The 25,568-nt window shown below is 52.0% G+C and overlaps 3 protein-coding genes across 4 annotated transcripts in view; 1 reads left to right on the forward strand and 2 right to left on the reverse strand.

Annotated features, from left to right (window-relative positions):
• Positions 1–25,568, reverse strand: part of LOC310920622 (olfactory receptor 14A16-like) — a gene marked incomplete at its 3' end in the record, with an annotated part of 597,990 nt that overhangs the window by 489,277 nt on the left and 83,145 nt on the right. The gene's annotated exons all lie outside the window — the stretch shown is intronic.
• Positions 1–25,568, reverse strand: part of LOC310920625 (olfactory receptor 14J1-like) — a gene marked incomplete at its 3' end in the record, with an annotated part of 175,607 nt that overhangs the window by 22,274 nt on the left and 127,765 nt on the right. The window lies entirely within an intron of this gene.
• LOC310920632 (olfactory receptor 14C36-like) lies at positions 23,790–24,722 on the forward strand (the record flags this gene model as incomplete). The annotated part of the gene is made up of 1 exon (XM_083880697.1): positions 23,790–24,722. The coding sequence occupies one exon, from the start codon at positions 23,790–23,792 to the stop codon at positions 24,720–24,722; it is 933 nt and encodes a 310-aa protein (XP_083736823.1).

The raw sequence follows: 25,568 nt of genomic DNA on the forward strand, positions 1-25,568 counted from the left end.
GGGACCTGGGCTGCTGCACCGTCTGAAGAGGAGGCCCAGGGCTCATCCTGCAACTGCCCCAAGGGTGGTTTCAGAGAATCATAGAATCAGCAAGGTTGGAAAAGACCTTGGAGATCATCAAGTCCAACCTGTGCCCTGACACCACTTTGTCTCCCCTGAGCCTCCTCTTCTCCAGGATAAACAACCCCATCTCCATCAGCCTCTCATCACAGGACTTGCCTTCTACACCCCACACCAGCCTTATTTCCCTTTGCTGGACATGCTCCAGCCCCAAAATGTCCTTCCTAAACTGGGGGCCCAGAACTGGACACAGCACTCAAGGTGCTGCTTCACCACTGCTGAGCACAGGGGAAGAATCACTGCCCTGCTCCTGCTGGCCACACCATTCCTGATCCAGCCCAGGGGCCATTGGCCTTCTTGGCCACCTGGGCACACTGCTGCCTCATGTCCAGCCTGCTGTCCAGCACTGCCCCAAGTCCCTTTCTGCCTGGCCACTGTCCAGCCACTCTGGCCCCAGCCTGGAGCACTGCAGGGGTTGTTGTGGCCAAAGGGCAGGACCCGGCCCTTGGTCTTGTTCAACCTCCCATGGTTGGATTTGGGCCCTGGATCCAGCCTGTCCAGGGCCCTGTGCACAGCCCTCCTACCCTCCAGCAGATCCACACTCACACCCAGCTTGGTGTCACCATTTTTCCATGAAGCCCTAGAGCATCACAATGATCTCCATGATTCTGATACACAGTGAAGGACTCCACAGCTTCTGAGAGTTATAAAGTAGGTGTGTGTATTCAGCAGTGAGACACACGGGGGTTAGCTCCTCCAAAGGCCAGCGCACCTTGGTGATTTTCCTTCCACTATTTATCCTCTGAAGTATTACATATGCCTATACATATTCATTACCCAGCCCCACCTAGCCTCGCTTTGTATTAAAATGAGCTAGAAAATCCTTCTGCAGCTGCACAGCCCTCTCTGGTGGTCGTGGGCAGGGGTCTTCTCATGAAGTCAGTAGTCTTCCTCCCAGTGGCATCCTTTGGACTTCTCCTTCTGGGCAGGCACAGTAGGGATTTGTCTTGTTCCCAGGTCAGTTTGTCCTGGCCAAAACCAGGAGCCTGGTTCTTGCAGGCCTCCCAAACCACAAGTTCTGCTTCATCAAGTTTCAGCAATACTAAGTCCTGCTTTGCTGAGGTTTAACATCATACATCTTACCTTTATGACTTTTGCTTAGCAACCAAGCATAGCAACTAAATTCCTATGTGTTCCCAATACAAGCTGTTTCTCTACTTCTACAAACTCACTAAATAATCTGGTTTTTAAAACTCTGTATTTTCATAACCATAAAATGTCCCTATTACTCTCAGTGTCACAGTGTCCCTTTGGTTTCATGGCACCCCTTGGTATCATAAAGTCTCTTGGATCCTTGGGCCCTGCAATGTCACAATGGTGCCTTGGTCCCCCAAGGCCCTGCAGTGTCACAATGGATCCTTGATTCCACGAGGTCTCACAGCACAAGAATGGTCTCTTTGGTTCCATAGTGTCACAATGGCCTCTTGGTCCCAAGGGGCATCCTGCTGTCAAAATTGTTTCCTTCATTTCATGGGTCACTGCAGAGTAACACTGGACCCTTGGTTCTATGAGGCCCTGCAGTGTCACAATGGCCCCATGATTACATGAGGTCCTGCTCTGTCACAATGGTCTCCAGGTTCCATCAGGCACTGCAGTCTCGGGGAGTGTTTCCTCACCCGAGATTCAGGTTGTTTAATGTCCTTGGCCCTCTAAAAGCCCTGAGTCACGTTGGTATAGAAAAGCAGAGTCTTCAAGGTTCTGTTTTCAGGTTTCTTGTGTTGTTTAATTTTTGATATCTCAGAATTTTCTCTGCTCCCAGCCGAGGTCTGGACAGCGGTGAGGACACGAGGCGACTGCCCACCGATGGGACGTCACCTTACATTTATACAGATAACTTCATGTCTGTTATTTACTATTTTGTACCAATGCCTAGTGCTTACACTAAAAGGGTCACTTCTACTTCAACCCAATCCACACTAACTACCTTGTGTCATTACCAACTCAGAAGATGGAGGACGAGGAAGAAGGAGAGGGAAACGAGGTACCACCCAAATTCCACCATTTTGTTCCCCATTTACCTCTATTCTAAAAACCCTAAAACGACTGAATTTTGCATCATCTACTGTGCTAAACTACTGTTTTCACTTCCTGGTGATTTGCAATTCCTCTCTCTGTGTTGGAAGTCTCTCCCATGGACTAAAATCAAACCCGGTGTTCTCCTGGGCTCTGTGCCAAGGTCTCTGACCCCTCTGGACTGGCTCCACACCCCCGTGTCCAGGGCTCAAATTCCCTTCCTCAGGTCCCAGGTCATCCAAGGGGATGTCCTGGACTCCAACACTGCAGGGTCACAGTGGTCCCTTGGTTCCATGTAGCCCCAGAGTGCCCCAATGGATTCTCTGGTGGCACAGTGTCACAATGGAGCCCTGGTTACACAAGATCCTGCAGTGTCACAAGGGACCCTTGGTTCTGTGGGGCACCAGAGTGTCACAATTTTTCCCTTAGTTCCATGAGCCCCTCCAGTGTCACAACGGCCCCTTGATTCCATTGGGCCCCAGGTTCTCACAAGGGTCTCCTTGGCTCAACAAGGCCCCACAGTGTCACAGTGGCCTCCACGGTTCTGCAAGGATGCAGAGTGTCACAATGGAGTCTTTGCTCCCATTAAGCCCCACAGTGTCACAGTGGCCTCTTGCTTCCCTGGGGCCCTAAAGTGTCCCAATTATCACTGAATCACAGAATTTACCAGGTTAAAAAAAAACCCTTGGAGATCAGCAAGTCCAACTTGTGACCCAACACCACCTTGTCACACAGACCAAGGCACCGAATGGCACATGCAATTCTTCCGTAAACACCTCCAGGGTCAGTGACTCATTCACCTCCCTGGGCAGCCCATTCCAATGTCCAATCACCCTTTCTGTGAAGATCATTTCCTCATGTCCAGCCTAAACCTCCCCTGGTGCAGTTTAAGGCTGTGTCTTCCTATCTTGTCACTGTTCCCTGGGAGAAGATCCTGACCCCCCTGGCTGCACCCTCCTGTCAGGAAGTTGTAGAGAGTGATAAGGTCTCCCCTGAGCCTCCTCCAGGATAAACAACCCCAGCTCCTTCCTCACAGGACCTGTGTTCTAGACCCCTCACCAGCGTGAGGGGTCTATAACCCTAACCCTTGCCCTTCTCTGGAGATGCTCCAGCCCCTTCATGTCCTTCCTAAATTGGGAAGAAATGTTGGGAACTGTTCCTAATTGGGAAGAAGAAAAAGACCTAAATTGGGCCCAGAACTGGAAACAGCACATGAGGTGCTGCCACACCAGTGCTGAGCACAGGGGAAAAATCACTGCCCTGCTCCTAATGGCCACAACATTCCTGATCCATAGGAGTCCCAGAGGTAGGATAAGAGAAATTGTGGGGAGAGGGGTGGGGACAAAGTGACATTGAATGTCAGCCATGAAGGGTCTTGATTTTCGGATCTATTCAGGCTGCATAAGAAGGTGCTTGGTATCAATATCAACTGGGAAATGCTGATATGAATCTATAAACAGCAAAACTAAAAAAGACAAGACAATCCTTAATACATTTGTTTCAATACAGTATATTCACTTTGAATATACTTCTGAAATATGTCAAATAAACCACAGAAGAATTGAAGACTGGAGTTATTCCCAGGGGCTTGTCTTGTTTGGGTGTTTTGAACAAATGTTAATGAACCTTTGTCAATGAATTTCTCAACTGAAGCATTTAAGAAAAAAAGGCCTTTGGAAAAGTAAAATTCATCAGCAGCCTGCAAGTGGCTGAGGATCCATCCTGATCAGAGCAGCAATGAACAGAAATGGGCAGAGCTTTGTGGCTGCCCCAGCTCTGGGATGGGCCCTGGGCCTGGAGCAGGAACAGCTCCTGAGGGCCACAAGGGCACAAGGGGCTGTTGTACTGGCCTGGGCAGATGGGATGGCAGCAGGGGCTGCAGAGCTCTCAGGATCTCCTGCAGAGGAGAGCAGGGCACCCAGGGAGCCTCCTTTTCCTTTGGCCAGGCAGGTTCCCCCATGGCTGGGGCTGAGCCCTGTGTGAGCTGCAGCTGCTGCTGTGCCCTTGAGAGGGGCTGAGGCCGTGGGGCCCCTGGCCAGAGCAGCCTGGGCTGAGCAGAGCTGTGGGGCCAGAGCCGGCTGGGCTGTGCTGGGGAGAGGCCCTTGGTGCTGCACAGAGCTCAGGGCAGCTGGCAGAGCTGGCAGGGAGCTGGGCTGGGCTGAGAGAGCCTGGCACAGAAACCATCAGTGTCCATCTCAGCCTGGGGGAGCGTGCAGGGGCAGGACTCAGCCCAGGCCTTGTGGGGCAGGGCCAGCGCCTGGGGAAGGCATTGAAAACAGGCAAGTGGCCCAGAGAGGAGGCTGCTCTGTGCCCTTGGTGGCACGGACAGAGCAGGGAGGGGGCCCAGGACATTTGTCCCCAATGGCAGCCTCTGTCCCCAGGCGTTGGCAGCCCTGGCTGCTGGGCCCAGGTGTGGGGGCACTTTGGCTGTGGCCCAGCTCCATCCTCCTGCGGGGCTCAGGGCTGTTCCCGGCCATGGCCAGCCCTGCCCGGCCTCTCTGCTGGCCCAGAGCCCGGCACAGCCCAGGGCAGGGCTGTCTGTGCAGGCCCACAGGGGCCACGGGCTGTGCAGGAGCTGGCAGAGGCTGCCCAGCAGGGAGGCCATGGGGCACAGAGCCCCAAGGCTGCCGTGGGCACCACGGCACAGGGGCCGTTCCCACCCGCAGGGCTCCTGTCCTGCCCTGGGCCTGCACAGGGGCTGTGGCACCATGGCTGGGCCAGCGCGGCACAAAGGGGCCACGGAGCTGCTGCTGCGGGGGGACAGCAAGGCCAGGCACAGACAGGGAATTGCTGGGCACTGCCTGGGCTGGGCAGGGCTGGCTGTGGGAAGGGCAGAGCTCAGCTGGCCTTGGTGGCTGCAGGAAAAGTCCAGAGCCCAAAGAGCCTCCATGGCTGTGCTGGAGACCAACGCTAGGTTTAATTCTGAGACACTGATATGAAGTTTAGGAAGTCTTGGAGAGAAGAGAAGCTTCACAAGCCTCAAAGAGGGGGATGTTGCCAGTTGTAAACCATCTCCACCTTTTGAGCATACACAATGCTTGTTCTTCAAAACTCACTGGCCCATGCAACTGCACAATGCCCATTGTTTAAGGAGAATTGGAAAGTGACCAGCTCCAGTTGTGCCAATTTATAGCAGTCCACGGGCAGTCAGGTGTGACTCTGGCATCACCAACAACCAGGGACCATCAAAGAGACCCCCAGGACAGAAAAACACATCTGTGAAGGGGAGGGAAAATATATTAATGTCTTCTAGGAAATTATTATCAAATGTATATCTATTCTGTGACAATCACTGAATATGTATGTAAAATAAGGTCTGTAAGCAGGACCTTTCTTTTCCTCAGCATGCACACCTTTGGGAGGAGCTACTCCCTGTTGTGCATCTGGCTGAATAAAGAATGCTGCTTCTTCCTGCTCCCTTGGTATTAAGCAGGTTATTTTATTTTTCCTGATTGTTACTTGCAGTGTCACAACAGACCCTTAGTTCCATGGAGCCCAGCAGTGACCCAATGGCCCCTTGGTTCCATGAAACCCTGTAGTGTCATAATGATCTCCTTGGTTCTGAAGTGTCACAACTGGCCTCCTGGTTACATGAGACCCCAAAGTGTCACAGTGCATCCTTGTTTCCATAAGGTTTCACTGTGTCACCATATTCTCATCAGTTCAATCAGGCCCCACAGTGTCCCAATGGTCTGTTTGGCTCTGCAGTTTGAAAATGGCCCTTGGTTCCATGAGGCCCTGCAGTGCCACACTGGCCCTTGGTTACACAAGACCCCACAGTGCCACAAGGATCCCCTTTGCTTTCACAAGGCCCTGAAGTGTCATAATGTCCCCTTGGTTCCTTGAGGCCCCTCAATGTCACAATGGATCACTTGGTTCCATTGGCCTCCCCTGTGTCACAACAGTTCCTTGACTCCAGGAGCCCTTGCAGTGCCACACTGCTCTCCTTGGTTCCATGAGGCCCTGAAGTGTCACAATGACCCCTTGGTTCTGCAGTGTCACAAAGGACATTTGGTTCCATGAGGTCACTTAGTGGTACAATGGTCTCCTTGATTCTGAAGAGTTGAAATGGTTACTTCGTTCCTTGAAGCCCCAAAGTGTCACAATGGTCTCCTGGTGCCAAGGGGATCCACAGTATCACCAAAGACATTTGGTACTTTGAGCTGCCACATGTCAGAATTCTCTCCTTGTTTCTGCAGTGTCACAATGGTCTCCTTGGTTCCATGGGGCTCTGCTGTGTCACAAGGGTCTCTCCTTGGTTCCATGGGGCACCCCAGGGTCACAAGGATCTCCTTGGCTCCACAGTGTGACAATGCACCCTTGGTTACAGGAAGCCCTGTAGTATCACAATGGACATTTGCAGGGCTGGAACACCTCTGCTCTGGAGCCAGGCTGAGAGAGCTGGAGCTGTTCAGCCTGGGTGTGAGAAGGCTCCAGGGAGACATCAGCTAAATGGGCTTTGGGAGAGCTGGAGATGGACTTTGCACAAAGGCCTGGAGTGACAGGACAAGGGGGAATGGCCATGAGGGGAAGGAGGGCAGGTTTAGGTGGGATATTGGGAAGAAATTCTTCCCAGTGAGGGTGGTGAGGCCCTGGCACAGGTTACCCAGAGAGGCTGCAGACTCCCCACCTCTGGAGATGTTCAAGGCCCAGTCACATGGAGCAATCTGGTCCAGTGGAAGGTGTCCCTGCCCATGGCAGGAGATTGGAACTGGATGATCTTTAGAATTCCATCCAAGGCCATTCCATGATCCTAGATTTGCCCCTCCTGCCCTCATTTAGCAGCAGGTTGACATGTTCCTTTTGCAGCCATTTCCTGCAAACACAGCAACTGAATTACCTTTGCTCTGGTTGTTGCCTGCAGCCTCCATCAGCTGCAGCTGAGCTTTGGCTTTCTGAAACACATGAACACATGCTCAAGTCAGATTTCTGAATTCCTCCTCTGTAGCTTGTCCTCACTTGCACCTCCTGCTCACTGTGTTGTGGCTCATCCCTGTCATTTCTCCCTGAGGCAGCACAGCCCCCCTGCCCAGGACAGGCCCCACATCCCCCTCATCAGACACGGCACAGCACAGGGTGTGTTTTGGGTGGGCTAATGTTCCCCACCAGAGTGTCCACACCAGACCTCAGTGTCCAGTTCCAGCACCCACATCCCATGCCAGGGTTCACAGAGAGCCCTGCCCTGGGCTCTGCCAAGGGCTGGGTGAGGAGGGAGCCAGGGCAGGGCTGATGCTGCCCCTACACCGGTGCTGAAATGGGCAGGAGGAAGGAGATAACCACAGAACAAATAGACCAATAAACTGGGCTAAGTGCCCAGGTGTGCCAGTGGCTGATGGAAGGGGCTGGAGGGATGGTCAAAGCCCTGGGGCACATTCTCACACTGGCCATGCCACCAAGGCCACAGACCAACCTCCTCAGTGCTGCACCTGCCTGTGTGAGATCCCTGCCAGGGGACTGGCACAGCCCCACACACCTGCTGGAATGTGTCCTGGCCCTGCAGAGTGACACAGCTCAGCTGACATGGGTGGGGTTTATCTCCTGGGCACTTCCCAGCCCATTGTGGGTGAGCCCCATGGCAGTGCCTGCTCTGGGCTGCTCCAGCACTGGGTGCACTCACCCCACAGCCCTGGCCCCCTTGAAGGGCTCAGCAGCTGCTGAGGGGCAGAGAGGGAGGTCAGCCTCCACATCAGCCCCAGGGCTGGAGCTCCCCAGGGCAGGGGAAATGGAGCTCAGGGACAGTGCACAACTCCTGCTCCTGGCTCCAGGAGATGCCCAGCACAGGCTGCCTCTGCCCACCCAGTGCCAGCCCCTCTCCCCAGGCCAGCACAGCAGCCCTGGGCAGGGGAGAGAGGGGCCTGGCCAGAGCTGGTGCTTGCAGCAGCAGCTTCCTCTGCATTCCTCCTGCAGGCACAGAAACACTCCCTTGCTCTTCTCCCTGGACATCCCTTTCCCCAGCTGGGTGTGCCCTGGCTGCCTGGGCTGGCTTGTCCTGCTGCCCCAGCCCTGCTCTCCACAGGGCCCTGAGCTGGCTCTGCTGCTCGGGACACACCAGGTTCTGCTGCTGTCCATGGCCGGGGCTGCAGGGAAGCAGCAGCTCCAGGGGAAGGTGTCAGAAAGGCTCTGGACACTGAGGCTGAAAGGGGCACCCCAGGGTGTGCAAGTTCTTTGTGTGGGAGCTGAGCTGGTGACCCCTTGAGCCCTCCCAAGAGCTGGGGCTGCACCTCCAGCTCCAGAGGAGATGGGACAGATGGGAGTAGAGACAAAGAATTCCTGCTGGATTCTTTATTGTGTTTGCTTCTACAGGTGACCTGGATCCATATGTAGAGGAGGTGTTTTGTGTCAGATAACACTGGTGGAATAATAGCAATATTTTTTAGCTGAAAATAATACTCAATGAATAATGCACAATAAGAAAAAAAGACACATATGATCAGAAAAGGATCTGAATTTTTCAGAGGATGACAGATTCATTGATATTCCAGTAGTCAAACCCATTCAAATACTTTGCTCAGGGTTTTCTTGAGATCAGAAATGATCACCAGAGACCAAAGCCCGCCAGAGCTCTCTGTCCTGGCAGCTTTTGTCTGGGAGAACCCTTGCATATAAGGAATTTTTAAGGGGGATTATCAATTTTGGCCATGGGATCTAGAAAGACAAATGGTTCATTTCCATCCCATGGTAACTCATACCTTTAATGGACATGTGATTCTAAAAGAATGAACTTATATACAGGTGCTACATATGTATTACAATTTAGCCATTACCATAAAACCCACCCCAAGTTCCCAGATTTACTCCTTGTTTTTTCTATCATTGCACTATTGAGCCAGATGTCTTCTACTTGTCTTACAACTGTCCTTGCTGGGAAAGCAGGCCCTGCATGCCTTGTTCCTGAGCTAAAACTTCACAGGCATGGTAAAAGTTGAATGAACCCTTTGGTATCAACCCCAAGACTGTGTGTGGCCAGGCAGAGGCAGGCAGGAGGCAGAGCTGTCAGCAAAGGAAGGGCCCAGCCAGGTGGGGCAGCTGGGGGATGATGACAGCCTGCAGGGACAGAGGCGCAGGGCATGGACACTGTAGGACAGCCTGGGCTGCACAGGGCACAGGGATGGGCAGCAGCTGCAAGGCCCTGACACAGCCAACTCCTGCAGCACTTGGGCCATGGCTGCTGGGCCTGGGCCTGAGCCATCAGCAGCAGACAAGTGACCCTTGCAGCCCTGGGGCCTCATTGCCTCCTTGGCCCTGCTCAGCAGCCTGGCAGGGGCCGCCCCATGGTCCTGCCCTTGGCATTGCACATCCCCACATCCCAGTGGCCTGGGAAGAGCCCTGAGCACTGAGGGAGGGACAGGATGTGCCTTGGCAGTGGCCGGGGCTCAGGCCTTGGCCCTTGGCATTCCTGAAACACATGCAGGTTTGTTCAGCATGAGAGACACCTTTGCCTTGTTTGTCCCCACCTGTCATAACTGCCTGCAGTGTTCTGCTCTAACTGGAACCTGGGGACACTTTCTCTGTTGAGTCTCTCTGTGGGTCACATTAAAACTTCAAGAAACCTCAGTGTTTCCAGTTAATTTTGATGTCTTGAGTAGTTTTTTGAACACACTCTCAGGGACTGCGTCTGATGTAAACAACACCAAATCCACAGGAGGGTCATTAAAGTCCTTGTACTTTTCCTGTGCTGCTGAGCTGGGCTGGGCTCCTGGCGCAGAGGCAGCTCCTGAAAACCAAGAAAAGTTTCAGAAAGACATTTCTCCTGAGGAGAAATCCTCCTTCAGACAGGGTGTCTGTGTTATTTGAAATGTAGACTCAGATGAAAGTTTACAGTGGCATAACAACCTTTTCTGTGCCTTTCTCATGCATTGTTAACCCCCGTTGTTTTTTCTTTGTCTTGGTTTATTTTTACCCTTAACAGTGTTATAAATGCAATGGCAAATATCAGGTTAATAAATGACAATTTATTAACAACAGAATATTGAACACCAGAAAAATGAGAAAACCACAAAAATAGGAAAATGTCAGCGCCGCGCTGGGTGGATAGGGGTCCACACCGATGTACAAGACGCCCAAATCCCCGCCTGTGCAGCTTTCAGTCCACCGTTTTATAGGATTTTTCTGTCCTTAGGCAGTCCAGGTGTCCAGGGTGGGCTGAATAGTCCGAATTTCTTTTCGATGGCCTTCCCGGATCTTGTCAAGTCCCGTTGTTCCATTCTGGGAAGGTTTTTTCTTATGTCAATTTCACAGGTCAGTCTTATGCTGATTTCATTTTGCTTGTTGCGCCGGAGAGTTGATGAGATTGCCAGAGAGTTGATGAGATTGGCATCGTCATCACGAAGGAATTTCTTCCTTGCATTGGCAAGGAAGTGATTCTTATTGAGGTTGGCCAGTGTCTTTGTCTAGCTTGATGATGTTCATCCTGTCTTTGCTGAGACTGGCAGGCTGGGGGGGAAACGATTAGCCCTATACTGGATTTCACGATTTTATTAACATTATTCCCATTACACATCAGGTTATTATTTTATACACGAATTTTTTCCCAAAATTTATCACAGTCCCCCGCCTAATAATTCATTAAATTAAAAATTCATTCCTTTTATTGACCTCAATTCCAGTTAAGATTACACTCTTCCTATCCCTCCTGAGAGGATTTGTCCTCCTGTTGGAGCTTCCGCTCCTCTTCAAATCTCCTTAGGGCCTCAGCAGCCCTCCCTTTACCCTTCTCTTCCTCGAGCTTCATTATTTTGGACACAGTTCTCCCTTTGGCTGCCTCTGGATCCATGGGAAAGGCGGCTATTTGCATCCCTTGGACGACTGAATGTATCAGTCGAATGAAACAGGGGATTAGACACGGGAGGAAAATGATGCCTGCGATGGAGCATGTTATGAAAAACACTACCTTCTTCCACCATTCCCCCTGTCCGAACAGCTGGTCCCACCATGAAGCTTGGAGGATTGAGTTCCATTTCTGGACCGGCACATGGGCCACCTTTTTGATTTCTTGGGCTAGTTCTTTGATAGTCTCCCCATAGTCATCAATCTCAATGCAGCATTCTGATTCATTGAATCTGCCACAGACCCCTCCTTCCTCTGCCAACAGGTAGTCGAGGGCAAGCCGATTTTGGTACACAAAAGCCCTCATCTGCGAGTGCTGTTTTGCCAGGAGTTCCAAGGCATCTGAGGTGTGGTTTGAAACCACCTCTACCACTGCTTGCAGCCGAATCAACCTATTCAATAGATAAATGGGCGTTCGATATCCCCAACTGCCATCGTTCGCCCAGGTGGCTGGCCCATAATACTCAATGATTCTCTCTGCGGGCCACTCCTCCTCTCCCCATTTCTGGTTGCCTCCGGCTACGGGTAGCTCCCGCCTTATCTCCCTTCTTTGTCTGTTCAATGTTTCAAAAAGAGGTGCTCCTAACAAATTGCTTTCGGCCTGGGCAAGGTGAAGAAAAAGGGTCTTATCATGCCTAGGGTACAGGACCCTTTCCATTTCCGGGGAAGTTCGCTGTAAGCTTTCTTTCCGCAAATCCAATATATCCCGTCTGGAGCTTTCCAGCCTACATTGGTTCTGCCTGGCTCATCCCAGTACTCTCTCAGTCCCACTTATGCCTGGAACGGATTAGCCCCGGGACTTTTATGCCAGCAAAGTCCCATGGTCTCGAACCATTCGCAATCTTTCTCTCGAATTTTGCCCCAATATCCGGAGGGTGGCTCGGGTTGCCAGACCTGTGCCTTATCATTCACTGTTAAGGTATTTATGCAAGGAGTATAACCCACCAGATCAGTGAACTCCTTCCCTTCCCGGCTAATGCAGATAGTTCCAACTATCCTTTTTTCCAAAATCCATCCCTCCGGTCTCTTTATTATTTTTGATATTTTTGAGCTTTCCCATTTTAGAAGCTGTTCCGGGGCTAACCCCTCTCCCTTCCAGGGCAACCTTTCGGCTGACTTTAATCCCCCACAGATCCAGCAATCTGTCAGTCCTAATTTGGTGGCTATTTCCTGCATTAGTTCTACAAAGAGATTTTGGGTAGGGGCCGGAAATCCCCTGTCCCCATATTGCTTCTCCAATTGTTCATATTGCTCACTGAGCGATTTTAATCTTTCTTGCTCAATCCTCCTCTTTCTGGCCTCAGCTTCCTGTCTCCTGAGTTCTAGCATTACTTGTTTCATCTTACTTTCAGGATCCATCCCCTCCTCGTTCCTTGAGAAACAAAAGGCCTAGTCAAACTGCAAGCCCACACGATTATCACCCGGAGGCAATAAATCGAAGATGATGGGTTTTGAATCTAAGGAACCTATTTCCTCATGTTTGAGGTTCTTCCCTTCCCAATACTATTTTCCACCCATATTACATATTTTTAGTTTCGTTTTGTCGTAACACAGGGGATTCACCTTGTAGTAGGCAAGGAAAGTAGATTGCCTTTTTCCTCCCACCCATACAGTTTTGTTACATTGCTGACATGTTGGTACCAGGTAAGGAATCTCGATTTCGCGCCTTTGTCTAACGAGTGAGCGAGCAGAATCCCTGAACAGTCTACCATTAGGACTTGCCCCTGAGCGTTGGCACCGGACTCTTTCTTCCGATTCACAAAGGTGAAATTGAGTGCCATTGGCCCAACAATCGCCCAACTGCCTTTTTAGAGGACAATCCATTATCTGCCCAGTTTCTGGAGCTGTTAAGCACCATTCACACTTCGTGGGAGGATTCTCCCCCAGGAGCGCCCCTGGAAGGGCCCCCTTAGTCTAGCACACGGCTAGACCCAGGACTGTCAGGATTCCCCACCGGAAAACCCCTCTGCCTTGCCCTTCACCCGTACGTGAACATACGGCGGGGTAAACCATCTTCTCGGCAGCAAGGGTGTGCTTCAGGGGCCCGTGTGGTCCTGATGGCAAACTTTCTCTTGTAGGTTGCCCACCGGGATAATTTGATTGTATCCCCTCGGCAGGGTACTTTGATGGTCCTTCGACACTCAACTGCTAAAGGCACTGCTTTAGCGTCCAATTTCCCTTTTATCCCCTTTTTGAAAATTTGGTACCACTCAGGAAAGCATAATTCCAAAAGTCCGGCCCTAGTGGCAAATACTAAGAGACAGTCTGTGTTATCCTGCTCCTCAGTCAGACAGTTAGTACACAAACCCTTCGGTCGATTCCCTCCCTGACAGTGGGTGACCCAAACCTGTTTACAGTATACACACTCAAAATGAATGAAAGGAAAACATTCACAATCTGGGGTATTGCAACTTATCTGATCGTCCATCTAGGTTGCCGTCTGAGTTTGATTTTGAGTTCTCCGGGAGGAGTGGTGACCTTCCAGTCCGAAGTTTTTGGGTCCTCGATCTTTTTCACCCTTGATGAATGAGTCCAACCCTTCTCAGCGGTTCGAACTGCAGTGTCGGTTGTGAGCAGCACTAGGAACGGTCCTTCCCACTGCGGGGCGAGAGGAATTTCTTTCTAAGTTTTGATCAACACTTTGTCTCCTGGCTGAATCTGATGGTTTGCAAATTCGAGAGGGTCACTTTGGGGAATGAGTCTGCGCCTTCGAAGCTCCTGTAAATTTTTGTTTACAGTGATGAGATAAGGTTGCAATTGCACATCCTCGACCCAGGGATGTCCCACTGGCATTCCGTGTTTGTATGGCATCCCATACAACATTTCAAAGAGGGACAGCCCCGTATCAGAGTGAGGCATGGTTCTTACATTCAGCAAAGCAAGGGGAAGGCATTTCACTCAACACATTTTTGTTTCCAACATGAGTTTTGCCAATTGTGATTTTAAAGTTTGATTCATTCTTTCTACTTGCCCTGAACTCTGGGGGTGCCAGGGGGTGTGATATTGCCATCTGATTCCCAAGGCCTCGGTTAGTTGTTTTATAATTTTTGAGGTGAAATGAGTCCCTTGGTCTGAATCTATGCAATCCACGATTCCGTACCTGGGGACTATTTCTTCCAACAACACTTTGGAAACTGTTTGAGCCGTGGCTTTCGCCCTTGGGTATGCCTCTACCCAGTGTGTCAATTTGTCCACAATAACCAATAAGTACCTATATCTTCCGACCTTTGGTAAATCAGTGAAATCCACCTGGATCCTTTCAAATGGCCGATATGAAAGAGGACGACCTCCCCAAGCCGTTTGTCTGGATCTGGACCAGTTCACTTTCTGGCAAGTCATGCACCCTTGTACCTCCTGTTTTGCCAATTCAAAGATACCATTGCACCCAAAGAACTTCAGAAACTGGTCAGCCAATGCCCGTGTTCCCCAATGGGTCTGCTCATGCAGACGTCTCAGGATCCCTCTGGTCGTACTTTTCGGGACCAGTTCCCTTCCGTCAGGCAGTTTCCACTTCCCCATTTCCAAAGCCCCTCCCATCTCCTTGAATCCTTCAATGTCCTTTTCAGAGGGACATATTTGGATTTCAGAGTTCTCCTCCCCGACTACCTCGGGAATGCTTACTGTGAGCAACGCTGCCCTTTTCGCTTCCTGATCAGCCAGATTATTGCCGCGCGTTTGAAATTGCAATCCGGTCTGATGCCCTTTCACATGTACCACCGCAATCTCTTTTGGTTCTCTGATTGCCTCCAAGATTTGTCGAATCATCTCCCCGTGTACCAAGCCTTTCCCCTTTGTGTTTATTAAACCTCTTTCTTCCCAAATCTTTCCGAAAGTGTGAACCACCCCAAACGCATATCGAGAATCGGTGAATATGGTCCCCCTTTTTCCCTTTAACCTTTTGAGAGCCCTCAGGAGAGCATAAAGCTCACAAGCCTGGGCTGACCATTTGGGCCTCAGGGGGCTCGATTCCACCACTTTTCCTGTTCTGCCATCCACCACTGCATACCCCGATTTTCTCTTTCCTTCCACTACTCTTGCCGACCCATCCACGAACCATTTTTCCCCTCCCTCCAATTCCTGGTCCTCCAAATCGGGTCTTACTTTTGTCTGGAGTTCCACGATCTCAGCACAATCATGCGGCAGTTCCTCGGAGGGGTCTCCAAACATGAACTGTGCAGGGTTCTGTGCCGAGGTGGTTTTTAACTCCAATCTTGGGGAGCTGATCAGGATGGCTTCATATTTCAGAAGCCGAGAGTCAGTCAACCACTTTTCTGCCTTTTGTTGCAGAATATTTCTCACATTGTGAGGGGTGTAAACTACCAGAGAGGCCCCGAAGGTGATTTTCCTCGCCTCTTCCACCAGGAGCGCCACTGCTACTATTGCCTGTAAGCACGTAGGCCATCCCCGGCTCACAGGGTCCAGGATTTTCGATAGAAAACCTATGGGTTTCCTTTTACCTGCCCATTCCTGAGTCAGGACTCCTTGTGCTGTTTGCTCACTAACATCTACAAACAACTGGAATTCTTTATTTACGTCCTGGAGGGTCAGTACTGGGGCAGTCATGAGAACATCTTTTAATTTTTGAAAGTCCAATTCATCCTGATCAGTCCACTTCACTCTATCGGTGTTCAATCTTTCATACAGAAATTTTACCTTTTCACTGAAATCTTCAATCCATTGCCTGCAGTATCCCAGGAGCCCCAACACTTGACGTATCTGTCTTTTAGTTTTTGGAACGGGTAATGCTATAATTCCCGCCACCCTCTCAGGGTCTAATTTCTTTTTCCCCTGGGTTAGCCAATGACCCAAATATTTTACCTCGGGCTCCGTGAACTGCAGTTTGGATTTAGAAACTTTCAAACCCTTATCTCCAATGAAATTCAGCAATGCCACAGTACATTCCCTCACGCTTTCCTCAGTGGGCCCAGCTATTAGCAGATCGTCTTCGTACTGCAAAAGTTTTGTCCCTTCCTTCGGGGTGAATTGAGTCAATAGGTGTTCCAGAGCCTGCCCGAACAGATTAGGGGATTCCACAAATCCTTGGGGAAGCACTGTCCATCTTAACTGTTGTTTTCTGTTGGTATCAGGGTCCTTTCACTGAAAAGCAAAGTAATCTCTGCTTTTCTCATCAAAGGGGCAAGTCCAAAATGCATCCTTCAGGTCAATCACACTATACCACACATCCTCGGGCATGAGCCGATTCAATAAAGTATATGGATTGGCCACCACCGGAAACCTAGTCCTGGTTCGAGCATTCACTGCCCTCAAATCCTGAACTAGCCGATAGCTTCCATCTGCCTTTTTCACAGCCAGTATAGGGGTGTTATGGAGGGATATGCATGGTTCTATTGTTCCTCCCTTCAAGAGGTCATCGATTACCTGTTTCAGTCCCTTTCTCCCTTCCAGGGGAATGAGATACTGTTTGACCCGTATAGGGTCCTCGGGGTTCTCAATTGCGATGTGAATGGGGTCAATTTCTAGTCTCCCCACCTCTCCTTTAGAGTGCCATACCTTCGGATTGATGTCTGCTTTGTCCTTCTCAGTGAGCTTAAACATTTTCACCATCAGATCAGAACTTTTTACCACTATGCTTATTCCTAGGGTGATAATCATATCTCTCCCTAACAAGTTGTAATCAGCTTCCTCCACTAACAACAAGTTTCCCAAACAGACTTTGTTTTCCGACTCATTTTCCACATTCTCTATCACCGGCATTCTAAAAGGGTCCCCTTTGGCACCAACCACCATAACTCTCTCCTCACTGGCCGTACACCCCTTTGGTAAATGCTATAAAGTGCTCCTTTCTGCCCCGGTATCTACCAGAAAAAATGTTTCTTGTCGCTGGGGACCTACTTTCAATTTTACCAGGGGCTCGTTAGATGTTCTGGTCCCCAAGGTGAAGAGCCCCTGACACCCCTAATCCTCCTGGAAGATCTTTTCATCTTTCTTGAAATCCCTCTAAAGGTGTCCTGCCTTTTTGCAATAGTAACATTCCGGCAGTTCCCTCCTTGTGACTGGGGCTGTCTTGCAGGGGCCTTGGAGCTTTCGGGGTAAGGTTTTATACTTACCCGATGGCTGCTCCTGTCTTTGGACCTCCTTTACAGCTGCTACCAGAACCTTAGCCTGTACTTTCTGTTTTTCATCCTCCCTCCTCATGTACACCTTCTGTGCTTCCCTTAGCAACTCTTGCAAGCTCTTATCTTGCCAGCCCTCTATCTTTTCCAACTTTCTCCAGATATCCTCCCAAGATTTTGCCACAAATTGTGTCTTGAGCAACACTTCCCCCACAGGGGAATTAGGGTCCGTCCCAGAATATATCTGCAGACTTCGCCTCAATCGCTCAATCCATTCAGTGGGGGACTCCTCTTTCCCTTGACATTCATTAAAGGCTTTACTGATATTCTGACCCCTTGGGATGGCTTCCCGAATACCTTGGATTATGATATTCCTCAGGTCTATCATGCTCCTTCTCCCGTCCTCTGTCTGTGCATTCCAACTTGGACTAGAGCTGGGCCATTTTTGATCACCAGGTGTCCCCTGTGGATTGCGCCTGTCCCAGTCTCTAATACCCGCCTGCTTTATCATTTCTCTCTCCTCGTTGTTAAACAGAGACCTTAGGATTTCCATCAGATCCTCATAGGTATAGATACTACTTCCTAAGCACTCATCCAACCTGTCTGCCACACCAAAAGGATCATCCAACAATCGTCCCATTTCCTTTTTAAAAGCTCTTACATCTCCTGTGTTGAGGGGAACATTCACAAACCCGATAACCCCGGGGGCCATCGGAACTTCCCTTAATGGAAGTAAACTGTGTCCCTCATTTTCACTTTCTCCCCATTCATCACCCATCATCCTGGCTTTCAAACGGGTCCTGCTAGCAGAGGGAGAACTGGTGGCAGTGGGTTGCCTCCCTTTTGCGGGCTGCGGGGGTGGAACTGCCACCTGTGCGGCAGAGAGGATTCTCTCCTCCGCTCGGACCAACCCTGGTTGCAGCGGAAAGGGTGAGTGAGGCCGTTCCCATGTTTGCGCAGACGGGATCTCAGAGGGGGTTCCCGCAGTCATGGCGTCTATTGAAGGGGGTGCCGCTGACAGACCCAGGCCGGATGGAAGAGGTAGGAGAGGGGGTGGCAGCAGAGGAACTGCCAGCGGGGACAAGGGATGGGAAGCCTGTGTCGTTACGGACATAGGGCTCCCTACTTGGGATGCTTGTGCCCCCATAAGTTGGCTCCTTGGTTCCATGAGGCTCTGCAGTGTCACAACATCTCATAGTTTCCATGAGCATCTGTACTATCACCTGTGACCTTTTTTCCATCGAAGCCCACAGTGTCTCAATGGCCCCTTGCCTTTATGTGGCCATCCTGTGTCCCAAGGGCTCCTTGGTTCCATGAGCTTCTGTAGTGTGACCATGGTCTCCTTGGTTCCACAAGCTCTTGCTGTGTCAAATTGGACCCTTGCACCCATGAGCTTTCTGTAGTGTCACCATGATTTCCTTGGATCCACAGTGTCACAATGGACAGTTGGTTCCATGGGACCCCAGAGTCACAATAAACCCCTAGTTCCATGAGGTTCCGTAGTGTCAACATTGTCTCCCTGGTCCAATGAGTCCCCTAAAGTGTCACAATGGCTGCTTGGTTCTGTCACCTTCCATAGGGAAAACATTGCCCTCCTTGTTTCTGCAGTGTCATAATGAACCCTTGGTTCCGTGAGGTTCAGTCCTGGTTTGAAAGAGAGGTGTCTGCAAGGGAAGGCTGGAGCCTCCCTTGGAACGGAGAATTTAAACTCCCTCCCTCCAAATCTTTATAATTTTTGAAATTAGGATGGGATCTCAGGAAAAAAAAAAAAGAGATTAGGAACAGCAGTTCTTTACTAGCATGTATAACAAGGCAAGCAAACAACAATAACTGTGGCATTAACAACAAACAGAGCCAGGCCCCCAGTGAGCCCTTCTCGGCCGCGGGCAGTTTCCCCTTTGGTGCAGTTCCGGTCACAGCCAGCAGGGGCGCTGGTGGCTCCCGGTGGGCGGGGCAGGTGCGATGATTCCCCCGCGGCTGCAGGGGGCGCTGTGGCGCGGGCTCGGGGGGCGCGCGGGAATGGCGGCTTTGTCCCAGCCGGGAGGGATGGAAGAGAGGCCTCGCTGCACAAATCCCTGGGGCTGCTGATCCCAGGGCCCTGGCAGGACTCTGGGGAGCAGCAGGCTGGAAGGGCAGGGATGAGCAGAAATCCTGGGGTGCTGGACAAGATGTATCAGACACTCTGCAGCGATAGCTGGGACTGCGGGACGTCCCAGCAGGGCAGGGGGTGCAGGGCCCAGCAGCAGGAGAAAGGCAGCTCCCAGCTGGGTTGTAGCAGTGGTGGTGAAATTCCTTTCCCCACGCAGCAGCTTCACAATCCTCTTCCCAAGGCTGAGAGTGAGTGAGAACCCCCAACTGCCCCAGCCTCGTCATTTAGCCGCCTCTCATCCTGTGGTATGTCTGGCCCTCTGAGAGAAACTCCCAAAAACCAGAGGAGTGACACCAGACACCCTCCTTCCCTGAGGTGTGGCCACCTCCCCCTGTCTCAGGCACTCAGCCATCACTGTATGTCTTAGCAACTCAATGTGAAATGATTCCACAAGTAAAAAGAAAAGAAAAAGAAAGAAAAGGAAAGGAAATCCAACTACCAGCTGGTTCCTAAATGTCACTGGTCTCCTTGGTTCCATATGGCCCTGCTGTGTCACCACAGCCCCTTGGTTCCATGAGTTTCTATACTGTCAACAATGGTTCCTTTGTTCCAATGAGGCCCCGCTATGTCACAATGGCCCCTGGGTTCCATGAAGTTCTTGAGTGTCACAAAGGCTCTTTGGTTCCATGAGGCCTCACTGTGTCACAATGGACGCTCTATTCCATGAGGCCGTGCAGAATCACAGTGAACCCTTGGGTCCATGAGGTTCCATCATGTCACAGTGGACTTTTCATTCCATGAGTTTTTGTACTGTCAACAACAGTTTCCTTGGTTCTGCAGTGTCACAATGGCCCCTTGGTTCCATGAGCTTCTGTAGAGTAACATGGTCACCTTGATTCCATGAGGTTCTGCAGTGTCACAATAGAAACCCTTGTTCCATCAGGCCTCCAAGTTTCACAATGTTTGATTCCATGAGGCACCACAATGTCCCAATGGACCCTTGGATCTATGAGGTTCCATAGCATCCCAATGGTCACTGTGGTTCCATGAGTTTCCTTAGTGTCACAATGGTCTCCATGGTTCCCTTGGGTCCTGCTTTGTCACAATGGTCCCCTGGGTTCAAACGAGGCTGCCAGGACAAACAGGTCTGGCTGTCTTGGCTTCCCAGGATCCACCTCTCTCCTCTTCTGCCTTTGAAACACTTGGGCTCTTTGCTTTCCTTCCAGTGGAAAAGAACCATCCTACTTATCAACACAGAAATGGCCAAATGTGAGATTCCACCTCCAAAATTCCCAATATCCAAGGGTTGCTTTCAGACAAAAGCTACCAGGACAGAGAGGTCTGGCTGGCCTTGGCCTCTGGAGTCCACCTTTCATCTGCCCCTGAAACATCAGTGTTCTGTGCTTTCCTTCCTATGGAAAAGAACCATTCTTCTCCTCCAGGTGTTAATGCCCAGAATTGGTATTCTGCCTCTAAAATTCCCTATATCCAGGGAGAGGTTTGGAGGCCTCAAGAACATGGCCACCATATAGGGACAAAGGAGCCCTGTGATCAGTGGAGTGGAGACTGAGGACAGGCGACCAGAGCCCTGGGAGGGATTGAAGAGTGGTTTTAGAGACGGTGGATCCTTTTGACATAGGAGAGAACAGTCAGAGAAAGAAAAACTTAATGCAAAGCGCAGCTCGGGGGGACAAGATTGAACACAAGGAGGTAAGGAATTTCTGTCCCAGGGCAGAGGTGTGCTACAAAACATATCCCCCAGAAGGAGTCTGGAGCAACCCAAGGCTCTGTGTGACCAGGCAGAGGCAGGCAGGAGGCAGAGCTGTCAGCAAAGGAAGGGCCCAGCCAGGTGGGGCAGCCGGGGGATGACGACAGCCTGCAGGGACAGAGGCGCAGGGCATGGACATTGTAGGACAGCTTGGGCTGCACAGGGCACAGGGATGGGCAGCAGCTGCAAGCCCCTGACACAGCCAACTCCTGCAGCACTTGGGCCATGGCTGCTGGGCCTGGGCCTGAGCCATCAGCAGCAGACAAGTGACCCTTGCAGCCCTGGGGCCTCATTGCCTCCTTGGCCCTGCTCAGCAGCCTGGCAGGGGCCGCCCCATGGTCCTGCCCTTGGCATTGCACATCCCCACATCCCAGTGGCCTGGGAAGAGCCCTGAGCACTGAGGGAGGGACAGGATGTGCCTTGGCAGGGGCTGGGGCTCAGGCCTTGGCCCTTGGCATTCCTGAAATACATCCAGGTTTGGTCAACATCAGAAACACCTTTGCTTTGTTTGTCCCAACCTGTCATCGCTGCCTGCAGTGTTCTGCTCTAACTGGAACCTGGGGACACTTTCTCAGTGGAACCCATTAAAACTTGAAGAAACTTTGGAGTTTCACTTTACTGTAAAGTATGCAAGAAGTTTTTTGAACACTCTCTGAAGGACTGACAAGACTCTAAACAATACCAAAGCCCCAAGAGGCTCATTAAAGTCCTTGTGCTGTGTCTGTGCTGCTGAGCTGGGCTGGGCTCCTGGCACAGAGGCAGCTCCTGGCAACCAAGAAGAGCTACAAAAAGGCACTTCTTCTGAGAAGCAGATTCTCTTCAAGCCCAGCAGGGCTGAGGGCACTGCCTGCAGGCACCTGAGAGCAGTGAAGTAGACAGAAGGTCAGAGGAACTGCAAGGAAAATTCTGAGCTTCTTCATAGGGAGATCTTCACCTCTTCTGACACAGTCAGTCTGTGGCTGCAGGGATCTCCTAAAGCTGACCCAGGACAGGACTGACAGCACTGTAAGGTTGGCTCTGCTGCCTTTTCTTCTTTGGGGGAGGATGTGCTCCAGAGCGGGGCTGCCCTGGGCACCGTCAGAGGGACAGGGCAGGACGGCTCCTGCTGCCAGGGGCGGCTGCAGGGGCTGAGGCTGGGGCTGCAGCCAGGGCTGCCCAGGGCTGTGGTGCAGAGCAGGTGCTGCAGCCCTGAGGGCTCTTGGCCAGGCCAGGGTATCTGCCACCTGCCAGGGGCAGCTCTCAGCCTGCCTGGGAGCTCCCATGGATGTTGAAGGGGAGCTGTGGGTGCAAGGAGTGACTCCTGCCAGGGCAGGTCCTGCTGCTGTGGAGAGGGTGTTGTGTGGGCCAGGGCTGCTCAGCTTTCTCCAGCTCATGCCCAGGTAATTTCTGAGGGTATTATTCATGAGCTCATAAAGGGCAGGGGTTTCCTGCTAGAATCTCAGCTTTTCTCAGTCTGTGCTTCCACTTTTCCCTGGCTCAGCTGGGTGGCAATGGAAACTCAGCTGTGCAGGGCAGAGCAGGGGCTGAGGCTCCTAAACCATCACACTGAGGATTCCTGGGAACCTCAGCAAATGCCTCCACCTCCCCAGCCTCCAGATCCATCCAGCATCACATTTCCGTGGTGCCCAGGCCTGGGGGAGCTGTTCTTTAATCCCTGCAGCCCCGAGCAGCTGCAGGGCAGAGCTGGCCCAGGGGCTGGGCTGGGCTCTGGCAGCACTGGCAGGGAAGGAGCCCGGGCCCACAGGAACAGCTCGGGCTGGGACAGCTCCAGCAGCAGAGCCGTGGGCAGGGAGGGAGGGAGGCAGTGCTGAGGGAAGCCCTGCTGCAGGGGACATGTGGCACCTGCCAGCCCTGCCCTGCAGGGCACACACTGCCCTGAGCAGCACAGCTCCTGTGTCCCCTCCCAGCCAGCACAGCCCTCAGCCCGGGGGCTCGGGGCCCTCAGTCCCCTCCTGGGCCGGCAGAGCTGCCCCAGAGATGAAGGGCATCTCTCCTGCCATGTGCCCATTCCCTGCTGACCAGGGCCTCAGAGCCACTGTCCTGCACTGCTGCTGCCTGGGAGGGGCTGTGCAGGGCTGGGCAGGGAAAGGCTTTTCCTCAGGCCTGGCTCTCTCTCTCCTTGCCTTGCCGAGGTGCTCCTGGCATTGCTGAGGGGCTCTCTGGGAATGGCAGTTCCAGCTGCAGGCTCAGGCCCAGCCCTTGTGCTCCTCCTGTGCAGGCTGAGCACAGCAATGGGGTGTCCCAGCTCCCTCTGCCCAGGGGAGCTCTGGGCAGGGCAGGCTGGGAATGAGTTGACTCTGCCTGACTTTGGGAACGGCTGGAGCCACTTTGTGTGCCAGGGATCCCTCTGCTCTCAGCAGTGTCTCCTGGCTTTCCAGGGTAACATGGGAGTGGAGCTCAGAAAGGTGTAAGTCCAGGGCAGCTGGGAACAGGAGAGAGGGACAGAGCACCTCCTCTCAGTCTGCACTAAGGCTGAAACAATCCTCCTGCCTCACTGGACTCTCTGTTCTCCCCAGGTGCAGCAGAATCTCTCATTCTGACTCCAGCAATCCCCATCCCTTTGCCCTGGCACCTCCCGTGCTTTGGGAGGAGATTCTTTATCCACGTTCAAACACCAGGACTGGCCCCTGCCCTCACTGTTCCCCTGCACTGACTGGGGCTCAGGCCTGACTCCCAGGTGTCCTACAGGTCAAGCTCTGGCTCCACTGAACATTGGCCAGCAGCAATCAGGGCTCCAGCAACCAAGGTGAAGGAAGTTCTCCTAGACATAGACAAGGGGGAGGTGTTTAGTGGCAAGGAATGGTCTATGAGGAATAGCTGTAACTTTCCTGTGAGAAATCTCCCCTCAAATGTCACTGTCTTTCCTCCTTCTGCAGGCTGGGATGTCCAGAGACAGCAAATGTCCAACAGCAGCTCCATCAGCCACTTCCTCCTGCTGCCATTGGCAGACACAAGGCAGCTGCAGCTCCTGCACTTCTGCCTCTTCCTGGGCATCTCCCTGGCTGCCCTCCTGGGCAGCGGCCTCGTCATCAGCGCCGTGGCCTGCGGCCACCACCTGCACAGCCCCATGTTCTTCTTTCTGCTCCACTTGGCCCTCACCGACCTGGGCTCCATCCTCACCACTGTCCCCAAAGCCATGCACAATTCCCTCTGGGACACCACGACCATCTCCTACACAGGATGTGCTGCACAGGTCTTTATGCTTGTCTTTTTCATTTCAGCAGAGTTTTCCCTGCTGACCATCATGTGCTACGACCGCTACGTGTCCATCTGCAAACCCCTGCACTACAGGACCCTCCTGGGCAGCAGAGCTTGTGCCCACATGGCAGCAGCTGCCTGGGCCACTGCCTTTCTCTATTCACTGCTGCACACAGCCAATACATTTTCCCTGCCCCTGTGTCATGGCAATGCCCTGGGCCAGTTCTTCTGTGAAATCCCACACATCATCAAGCTCTCCTGCTCCACATCTTATGTCAGGGAGCTTGGACTCATTGTGCTAAGTGTTTTTCTATATTTTGGCTGTTTTGTGTTTATTATATTCTCCTATGTGCAGATCTTCAGGGCTGTGCTGAGGATCCCCTCTGAGCAGGGACGGCACAAATCCTTTTCCACCTGCCTCCCTCACTTGGCTGTGGTCTCCCTGTTTCTCAGCACTGCAGCATTTGCCTACCTGAAGCCCCCTTCCATCTCCTCCCCATCCCTAGATCTGGCCCTGTCAGTTCTGTATTCTGTGGTGCCTCCAGCCCTGAACCCCCTGATCTACAGCCTGAGGAACCAGGAGCTCAAGGCTGCAGTGTGGACATTGATCACTGGACGATCTCAGAAACATTAAATTTCTGGCCAATTTCTGCCAATAGTTTTAATAAAAGCCACTTTTGAAAGTTTTCCTTGTTTTGTTTTTGTTGTTGTTGTTGTTGTTGTTGTTTTTCCTGTGTTTTAGTTTTTCAACAGTGTCCAGAAAGAAAGGCCATTGTTTGTGCCCTGTCTTGTTTTGTTTCTCTCCACCTTTGCTGTGACCCTAAACTATGTCAATGAGGAGCTGTGCTCTCAGTGGCTCAAAACGAACTAAAGGATCTCCCAGCAAAGCTTTCACATATGATTCCCCTCTTGTTCCCTTCTCTGGAGCTAGAGCAGCAACGTCTGTGTGCAGAGCTGGGGGGCAGGTCAGAGGTGGCACAGAATCTCTTCTCCTGCTGGCCACACCATTCCTGATCCAGGCCAGGGGCCACTGGCCTTCTTGGCCACCTGGGCACACTGCTGCCTCATGTCCAGCCTGCTGCCCAGCACTGCCCCAGGGCCCTTTCTGCCTGGCCACTTGTCAGAGTCTGTCTGTGGATGTGTTATGCCCCACAACTGTCTCCGGTGGTCGGGAACCGGGACCCCGAAAGGACTGGAGAGAGCCCCTGGCCTGGCTGAGGTGGGGCGCTTGCCGAGGACTGATATGCATCTCCACAAGAACAGAATGCAAGAACAATAGTAGGTCGTTACAGTGGACTGAGCTGACTATAGTGACCGTGCTAGAAGGGTACAGCTTGCCACTTGTTCCTGAGCACCCAACTCTGACACAGGTGCCTGCCTTGGCCCTGTGCCCTCTTTGGCTCTGTGCCACTCGCTGTGGTAACCAACCTATAAAGACTCTGCAGATCCCGTGCACCCTTCATGATCACCCCACTGGAGA

This window comes from Zosterops lateralis (genome assembly GCF_965231275.1).
Source record: "Zosterops lateralis genome assembly, chromosome: 31".
Taxonomy (NCBI): Eukaryota; Metazoa; Chordata; class Aves; order Passeriformes; family Zosteropidae; genus Zosterops; species Zosterops lateralis.